The 9,533-nt window shown below is 58.6% G+C and overlaps 1 protein-coding gene across 1 annotated transcript in view; it reads right to left on the bottom strand.

Moving 5' to 3' along the window:
- Positions 1-1,029: 1,029 nt before the first annotated feature.
- Positions 1,030-9,533, bottom strand: part of VAC14 (VAC14 component of PIKFYVE complex) — a 94,547-nt gene continuing 86,043 nt past the window's right edge. Inside the window, exons 17-19 of the mRNA XM_081117607.1 lie at positions 8,366-8,445; positions 6,191-6,341; positions 1,030-1,646 (exon numbers count right to left, since the gene is read on the bottom strand). Coding sequence (XP_080973733.1) covers positions 1,484-1,646; positions 6,191-6,341; positions 8,366-8,445 — 394 coding nt within the window. The 3' untranslated portion in view covers positions 1,030-1,483. The remainder of the gene's footprint in view (positions 1,647-6,190; positions 6,342-8,365; positions 8,446-9,533) is intronic.

The raw sequence follows: 9,533 nt of genomic DNA, 5'->3' as shown, positions 1-9,533 counted from the left end.
GGCCGGGGGCTTCCCGCGCTTCCAGCAGACCCTCCGAGGGCTGGGGTCCCCTGGGAGCCTCCCGTAGGACGCCCACACCCCACACATAAGGGGCACAAGGTGTCCCGAGCGCCGCCCGCCTAGGGGCGTTTCACCCCAGGCACAGATGAGTTCGGACCCTCCTCCAGAAGTTCTCTGGGTCCTTTTCCAAGCGGCTCCGATTCCACCCTAATTGGGCGCCTGACTTTTGGGGTAGTAGCGTCCTGGTCCTCAGGCAACCTCCTTTCATGGGGTGAGGACCCTGTTGGACCAGTGGGGCAGAAGTGGGCTACGTCCCCAGGCCCTGATGCTTGGGTACACCTGTGTGGACACACACGTGTGCACGTGGGCCAGAGCCAGTGTTACAGCCCGACTCCTGGAGACTCCAGCAGCACCCCCCTCCCACTCCTGAGAGACGCTGGGGCTCTGGGGAAAAGCTCCTTTTCTACCCCAGGGGCCCTGAGAGTCACTTAGGAGCTGTTAGACCAATTTGAAGCTTCCTAAAGTAGGGAGTCAAGGAACACCCAGGCCTTCAGGTGCAGTGAGATGAGGTTCATTTAACTAAACCAAAGGATGGGCACCTGGGAAGCTCCCTCCCTCCTTGCACTAGTCTGGGCCTTCCTTTCCATCCTGTGATCTGCAGTTCTGCAGTGTGCCATGCCCTTTCATTCAGAAACTCCTGAGGTGAACTCATTTCATCTGTCCAATAGGGACATGTTCCATTGTCCCCTCGGCAACCAGGATGGAAAAGTCAGATTAGGTGCCCGTGTGGTTCCTGGCAGGCCAGTGCTTAGTGCTCTCCGCGAAGAAGGGGCAGGTCCTAGGGGTGAGCTGGGTCCCTCAGGGCCCACACTTATCAAGTGAGTGTGTAGTAACCAGACTCTCCCAACGCAGCTAGTACTCCTTGGGGCTACCATGAGACCAGGTATCCAGGATAGGTGGCAAGGTCCTGGGGCAGCTGCAGCATAAGGCAGGGGCAGACGCCAGTGGGAAGGAGCAGGCAGTGGCAAGCTGAGGGTTTCCTGTCATTTCTTTATTGGGGCAGGGGATGCATCATTCATATGGACCTCCGTGCTGGCCCCTATGTGCACACAGGTATGTACACACACATTGCATGAGGCCAGAGCTCTGGTGGGCTAGGGAGGTCAAGCTCTTTTACAAGAGGGTATTAGAAAGAGACCTATTCCAGAGGATAGGTGGCATCTGAGGCTGTGGCCCCACCCTGGTGGGAAGCCAGCTCTATCTGAATGTTGGACAGGGCTGGGGGCCCAGGGGGCTGGGCTGAGAGAGGAGTTTAGGTAGACAGAACTGCCTCCTCCACCCCCTCCCCTCTCCCCCATCCCAGGGCTGGTGGCAGGGCCAGCCCTGCTTTGGAAGCAGGTCCTCAGGCTCTGTGGGGAAGGGGCCTGAGGATCCCAAATGCTCCATCGGACCACTCCTTGGGCCCTTCTCCATGCCAGGCCTGTCAGAGGACAACCCTCCGGTCCAGGTGATCCCCGCGCCCACTCCGCTGGTGCCTCACTTCCAGGTGTTTCTTCTGAACCTTCTCAAAGTGCTGCAGCAGCTCTGCATAGTCGATGCTGGGGGAGTCTGTTTTCTGTGACTTGGGGGCTGCCTTCAGACTATCTCTGGGGAGAGGGAGCAGAAGGGCTCAGTGTCAATGGCTTGGCACACGTGGGGGCTGCTGGAAGGGGGCAGCACCAGATGCAGGAGGGCAGGGCCACAGGCTGGTGGAACTCAACCTCGGGGAGTCTGTCTGCCTCAGGCACAGAAATCCTTCTCCAACAGCCCCGAAGAGTTGAGGAGCCCCATGAACATCCCCATCCCCGTAGTTGGTGAGACCAGTCAACACTGCTGCTTGGATATGGCCTCCAGCCTGTGGGCTGGCAACAGGGCCCACAGCAGGCGCCCAGAGCAGGCATCGCATTGGGAAGCATTTCCTGTTTACGAGTGGCTCCCTTTGGGGTGAAAGCCAGGGCTAGCAGCCAGCCAGGAAGCCAGCTGGGGCCTGGAACAGGGTCCAGGGATGAGGGGGGAGGAGGCCTGCCCCTTTTTCTGGAGCAGGGCTAGGGCTAGGGCCAACAGGGATGGCTGAAGGGTCTCTACTGGCCCCTCAACTTGGCAGGACATCTGTTTTTGAGTGCTGGGGCCCACAAGCCTGCAGGCACTCCCTGTCCCCAGGGAAGGAAAGCTGGTCTCATCAATGGGCATGCTGATGGCTCCTACAGCTCCTGTTGCTCAGTACAGCAGCACAGGTTGTACACTGCACACTTACAACGAGCCTGGTGTTCCCTACAGTTGTGCAAGGTAGTCACCCTGCTGCCCCCTTCAAACCCAGTTTAGCTTGCCCTTGGGCCCGTCCCACTCCTAACCATCCCTTCAGCAGAGTCTCATGATAGACTGCTCCTCCTTCACGTAACCTCACTGTTCTGGAGAAGCAGATCTGTGCGAGCTGGCAAGTATCTTCCTCTGGCTCCCGAGGGCTGGCGGCCCTTGGAGCTTGAGGTAAGGGGTCTCATGAAGGCTCTGGGCTGTTCATGAGAATCTCTGTGTCCTGAATTCATTAACAGACCCTAATATGGGGGTGGAGGGGGTCCAGGCAGCAGCTGAGCACAGAAGCTGGACAGATCTGGTCCAACAGTAACATGATCACTTCCTAGCCATTTGACTTTGGATATGTGACTCAGTTTCCTCATCCATAAAGGGAGATTCCTCCAGACCATTGCCTGGTGCCCAGCTCCCACCCAGGTGCCTGATGGGCAGCCACCGTGGCTACAACTCTGCCCTCTGAGGTGAGGCCAGCCAGGGCCTGGCAGCTTGAGGCCTGGGGCACATGAGCTGCTCCGTTCATTTGGGGGGAAACACAATGGTTCTTCACCCAAATGGATCCCTCAGCAGTGAGTCTGGCTCCTGGTAAGGTACAGGCGACCAATGGTCTGAGCCTGACAGGCATTGCTGACCATCTACCAGGATGCTGGGCCAGGACCAGGGGCAGTGTGAACCCTTCCCATGGTCAGGATGCCATCTGGAGCCTGGAGGTGGCCCCCTGTACCTCCCCTCAGCCTGTTCCCTCCCTGCCTTCCTGTTGAAGATGCATTCCCTGCAAACACCCTGGCTGGTTGCTAGGGCTGCTGCTTTCCTGGGCCTCAGGCCTTGCTTCCTGAGCTGGGGCTCAGGCAACATTAGTTCAACAAAGATCAACAAAGTGGGGACACTCTAAGGGGGGCCAGACTACAGATAGCATTCTGGACTGTGGTGGCTCCTTTCAACTCCCCTGGGAACAGAGCAGGGACTTCCCTGTCACTAACTCTGTCCCAAGAGAGAAACCTGGGCTTCTGAGAAGGCAGAGGCACACGCTGGAGCTCAGACCTCTAACTTCAGGGGGTGGCCGGATGCTGGGCTGGGGTACAACCCAGGCCTGTAAACATGAGGCCACAAAGATGACACTAAAGTATGTTGTTTGATGTGGGCGTCCACGGGTCTGTATGCTGCTCCCTCAACACTCCTGGCAAACCAAGCATTAGGTCCTGAGGAGGTGAGATGAGGGGTTTCCATGGAGATGCCAGCAATGAATGGCAAACCCAGGGTGATGTGCCAAGATGTGGCCGGGGTAGGGGTAGGGGTTGGGAGGAGTGGGCCCACCTTGTTCTCTGGACCCTTGTGGTAGCAAGTAGTCTTGTTCCCAGTGACTCAGTCTCCCTGTGGGTAGACCCTTCCTGGACTGAGGTCTTGGGAGCAGGGAGGGGTATGTGGGAGGTGGTTTCTTCAGAGCATGGAGGCCAGGGCTCCTCTCTCTGCTGTCATAGTGGGCACAGCCACTGCTCGGGCCTGCACGTTCTCTGCATGTTTACAACCCTCAGTCAGAGAGTGCGTGGAGATCACCCGCCAGCAGCACAGAGCTGGGATTCCAGAACCCAGAGCTGGCCCTCCTGCCACCCCACCCACACACCTGCCACCAGGCGTCATCAGCTTTTCCTTCAGAGGGCCGCTCCAGCCTCACTGAGGAGATGGTCTTTGGGCGAGTGGCCTGGAAGCCTGATGGGGGCGAGGATCCCCTAGCCCTGCAGCGCCTTGAGCACACAGAATGCAGGAGGGGCAAGGACCACAGAAACTCCCTCAGCTGTTCACTGCGTGCAGGCCAATCAGGCAACCTGACGCTGTCCTCCAGCTGCCTGCCCCTCCCAGGGCTGAGACTGTCTTTCTGTGCCCAACCCTGCAACCTGACCCCCTCCCCCAGCTGTTCCTGAGGTCCCTTCCTCACCTTGCTAAGAACGGCTGGGGACCCAGAGCCCTGAAGACTGGGCAGAGCTTCAAGCAACCATTTAGTCCAAATGCTCATTTTCTGATGAAGAAACCCAGAGAGTGTGGGGGGCTTGCCTGAGGTCAGAGCTCAGACCAGATCCTCATCCAGGCCTGAGAACTGTCCCCTGACCTGCAGGATCCGCTACCCAGAGGCCTCCATCCCTGTCCCGAGACTTCCCTGCCTGACTGCAGGAGATGCGGAAGGAATGCTCACTTCCTAGCTTTCCTCTGCAGACTTGCTCTACCCCAGCTCGGGGCAAGCAGGGAGGGTCCGTCTGTTCTGATAAGGAGATGTAGTGGGCAGAGCTCGGGGAAGGGAATGGCCCTTAGCAGCACAGCACAGGGTTTCCATGGCCTGGCCCAGAGGCCTCCCCCAGGAAGGCAGGCTGGTTCCTGAAAGTGGGGGGGAGACCAGAGTTCACAGGGTGGCAGCCTGCCTCCCTTCTTTCCCCCCGCCCTGCTGCACCTTCCTTCCTAAGTGCCTGGCAGGGCCACCCTAACACCTATCAGGGATTGGAAAGGCCAGTGTGGAGGTGAGGCCAGTGAAGTGCAGTGTGGCTTCAGGGCCTCTCCCCTCAAATGCAAACCGAACTCCTCAGCTGCTCCCTGCTCCCTTGGGGATTACCTGGTGGCACCATGAGCAGCTGGGATAGTGCCTAGCACTGCCACCCTGGAGAGCTGCTGTTGGGGGAGAGGGTCAGGATGGGCAGGAGCTGGGTCTTGCTGAGGGTTCAAACCCCTCCAGGTGGCCTGGGCGAGACAACCAGTCAGGTGCCCACACCCAGCCTGTGGAGAGGCCAAGTCAGGTGGGGGGGTGGTGGGAGCCTGAGCCCAATGGTATGGAGGGCACAGGGGCTCGGATCAGGGGCCGAGTGCTGGGCAGGACCAGATCAAGGCTGCCTGTGTCCATCCCAATGGCAAAGGCCCGAGGCCCTCCCAGAAGCGAGATGCCAGGCCTGCTGAGTGGTCTAAACAGCCTGGGAGGGAATTCTAGACACACAGGGCATCTGATGCAAGCTGGGCGCGCTCCATTCAGCGTAAATCTCAGTGGCTCTGCTTGTTTCCATGGTGACCTGACAAGTGAAATTTTCCATCTCGGATGCCAAATGCCTGTGGATGAGGCGAAGCCTCCAAGGGTTACCAAATATAGACAAGGCCCAACAAGCTCTGGGGGCCGAGCCAGCAGTGGGTTCGGGAGGGAGCCTGGACCCCCCCAAGGGGTTGCAGCCTTCCTGCCAGAGCTGCCCATGCTGGGCCTCTTGGTAGAGGTGTGTCTAGTACCTGTTCTTCCTGTGGGCAGGACCTGGGCAGTGCAGTCATCGGTGCACCCTACCTCCCGCCCACCCACCCACCCAGGAGGGGCTGAAAAGATCCCAGCAATGCCAGGGTCTTCAGTGGCCCAGGTCTGAGCCTCTGCCATAGATGGAGGGGAGGACTGTCTGAGGCCTGGGACTAGGCCCTATCTAGTTGTCTGTCCCATCTGCCACCCGGGGCAGGGGCATGAACTCTTCCTCCTCCTGGAGTTTTTTCCAGGGACCTCTGTCTGGGTAACTACAACACACCCTCTGATTTTTTAAATGAACTTAACCCTGGTTCTTAGAAAAGGTATTACTACTACCTACCACCTACTCCCAGAATCCCCCCAGCCTGGTGTTCTGATATGGAAACGAGAAGCCCACGGGCAAGTGGCTGTATGTGGGGTAGATAGGGTCTGCAGTGACAGAGGGGTGTGAGGCCCAGGCAAGGGAGACCCGTGGCAGCCCCCTTAGTCACTGCTTCCTCACCAGGTTCCTCTGGCCCTGCCCTTGATCGGTGGCAGAACTCTGGCCCCATGGAGGTGGAGGGCGGCAGGCCCCAGCCCGGAACTCACTCAGTCTGCAGCAGCTCGGGGTTGGGCACGCACTGGAGCCGGTGGGAGAGCAGCTGGAAGGCGCTGCTCTGGGGCAGCAGCATGAGCAGGCCATAGAGGGCCTTGATCAGGTACGGGTTGTTCTTCACGTCCAGCAGCTGCAGGCGCAGATCTGAGGAGGGCAGAGGTGAGGGGTCAGGGACCTGGCACTGCCCTACACTACACCTTAGCCTGGCCAGGAGAGGGCCAGCCAGGTGGCTGTGGCATAGAATAAGGGAGGGGCTCCTCAACAGCCAGGAACTCCTGCCCTGTCCAGTAGTGCTTAGCTATCTCCATGATCTTATCATTCTTCCTACCAGTTCACCTGCGTGTCTGTCTGATCTTCTCAACAGTCACCTCGGCCTGGTGATGCCCAACCTGCTGCTGGACCTGGCCCCCTGCCCCACGATCACTGCCTCCCTGGTAACAAGGGGGCTTGGGGCCTTACAGTAGCAGATTCCCCTGTCTGCTCCGCATGTGCCAGCACGAGAGCTATAAATAGGGAAAGCTGGAGAGACTGGATTAGAACAGCTTTGAGGGCAGGATGGAAAACACTTTTGTGTGTGGCTTAAACACACACCAAGCCCAGGAGTGCCTGGTAGGGGCTTTGGAATCCATCTCAGATACCAGCCCTGCTACCACCCCACCAGATGGAAGGAGACACACCCCTGGCCCTGCCCAGTAGCCTTTCCAATGACACAGACCCAGCCTTCTCGCCTCTCCAGGAAAGTCACTGGCTTCTAGCTTCTCATGTCTCTAGGGCCAGCCAGGGAACACTTTGTGGAGGGTGACACACTCCTGGAGAGGCCACGTCACCCAGCAGCAGCCTTGCAGGGTCTCGGCTGACACTGGGACAGCTAGAAGCCAGGCCTTGGGGCTAAGAAGCAGGGGACTCCTGCAGCCCCTCCCCTTGCCCTAGGTGGCAGGAGCCACCACTGGAGACCTGAACAGTTGTCCCTGAGCCTTGCAACTCCAGCAGGAGTGTGGGCCAAGTCCAACTCTCCCCTCTGAGCCTTGGGGGAAGCTGGGGCTTTGGGACCAAGCCAGCTAACAGTGGGGTTGAGGCTGACTAGGGTTGGAATGGGTGCTGGGCAGGACCAGGGTGCATCAGCTGTGGTTGCCCCAACAAAGCCCTGGGACTGCAAAAGATACTGTGGCTTTTCTAGGGTCAGGATGGACCTGATTACAGGGGAGCACACGCCTGGCTGCGCTGGGAGGCCCTCAATGAGATGTCAGGTTGGGACCACTTGGGACAGGCTTAGGTGCACTCCACTGGGAGCAGGGTCTCCCTCCACTCTTGTGGCTCCCAGGCATCTAGCAGCGTGGTGCCTGGCTATTTGGTGAAGCTGCCTTCTGTTTGGACAGAGTAAGGGGTGGTACTCTCAGCACCTGGGTCTGCCTTTCCGCTCCAGGGTTAGCAGCAGTCAGGGGTCAGGGGCCTGGCACTGCCCTACACTACACCTGACAGGTCAGAGGTGCTGCCAGAGAGCAGGAGGCCTGGGTGGCCAGCTTCCCTACTGCACTGAAAGCACACGAGTTTCATTCAGTCACCAAGTTTGAGGTGCCAAGAGCTATGCTCGCCGCAGCCAGCTGCCACTTTTGCACATTCAGCCTGGGTGTTACGATCAGGCAGCTCCCACCCATCAGCTCCCAGCAAATGCCAACTCTGCTTTGCAGAGAGATAAGTGTGTGGCTCCTGGGTGCACAGGAGCATGTGCAGGTGGGCCCAGGGTCCCCACAGCTTCCAAGAGCCAGGACAGAGGTGGCATGTTTGGAGGAAGGGGCCGGGGACAGCTCTGGGACAGCTGCCCACCTGTCCCGACAGCATTGCTCCAGTTCTCCCCGGCAGGGATGATATTAACCTTCAGGTGGGTTTTGCTGTCAGCGCTGGTGTGTTCATAAGACCCACCTTGAGGCACATGGGCAGGACCCATGTTCTGATGCCACGTGTTGCAGCCCTGCTCCATTTGGTCTCCTCAACCCTGACTGTCCTCCCCAGTTTTACATTCTTGACATTCCAGAGTATCCCTGGGGTGACTGCCCTCTTCCCCTCCCCCCTTCCCTCCCTCCTCTCTGAGTGTGGCTTCATCCCTGCCTCACTCCAGGCCGGCCAGTGGCCAGAGGCCAGAGGCCAGAGGCTAGAGACAGGGCCCTTACATGTGAAGATGGGGCACTCGATCAGCTGCACCAGCTTGTCCACTTCCGTGAGGAAATCCACAGTGACCTCCAGGTCCCCGCTGGGTGGGCAGTCAAGGAAAGTCTGCCCACTGGGCCAAAACAGCCTCTGTCTCTGTGAGGGGCCTCAGATGGGATGGGGGCAACTGGAGAGCTGAGACCCAGGGACTTGACCTAGTGGCTCAGAGCAACCCTCCTCCCTCTGGGTCGGGCTTCCAAGGCATAAACCTGCGTCTGCTTAAGCTGGATTCTGCATACAAAGGCCATTAGTCTGTTCTCCTCTTTGCCTTTGTGTCCCTCTAAATGAAAAGTGGCACAGCTGTCCCCCCTGCCTGGGCACTCGGGTTCTGCTCGGGCAGCTCTCTCCCCTGCAATTCTGGGCTCTGAAAGACTCTTATCATGGCCCTTCAGCCTGTGGGGGAGGGCTGGGCAGGAAAGGCCCCTGCTCCTTCCTGAGTGGATGCCCGTCAGCCCGGCCAAGGTCAGGACTGCGGCACATGTGTGGCCTGTGGTCCCTGGGTTGCACCAATGACCAAGAGAAGAAAATCTAGGTTGTGGAAGAAGAACAGGCATCCTGAAGGAGCCAGGTAAGGCTGCATCTGACCCTCAAAGGAGATGCTTTAGGGCTCCTCTTTCCTTACCTTCCAACTCTAGGCCCATCAGGGAAGGAGACCAATTTTGCATCCTAAGGAGCTCCAATCCAGGGTCACATACCAGGCATTCCCAGATTTTGTTTTAAACAAAATCTGACCATGGATGCCTTTTGCTGAGCTGGGCTGGGGGGTCTTCCCTCTTCCTAAGAACTCTTGTCCAGCCTGCTTCTCCCCACTGTGTCATTTACTGAGCCTGCTGCTCTGGCTCTGTGGCCCCTGAAGGTCCCTGAGCTCTTCACCAGCATCACCACTGACACTCAGCTGAAGCCTGCAGGCCTTACCTCCGCCTACCTGCTGCAGTCCAACCACCTCCTTCCTGGCTCCCAAGCCTTCTCTCCCGCCCGCCCCAGCATAGGCCCAGCCCATCTGCAGCAAGCAAAGCAGAGTGCACCTACTGCTCAGCCCTGATCACCAACTTATGAGGTTTCCCCAGGGCCAGCTCCCCTCCATAGGGCCCCAGATGACCCTGTTTGCTGCCCAAAGCAAATACATTCCTC

Source organism: Miniopterus schreibersii, assembly GCF_964146895.1.
Source record: "Miniopterus schreibersii genome assembly, chromosome: 18".
NCBI classification, from domain to species: Eukaryota; Metazoa; Chordata; class Mammalia; order Chiroptera; family Miniopteridae; genus Miniopterus; species Miniopterus schreibersii.
Note: the sequence above shows the minus strand (reverse complement) of the source record. Positions and strands in the feature narration are given on the sequence as shown.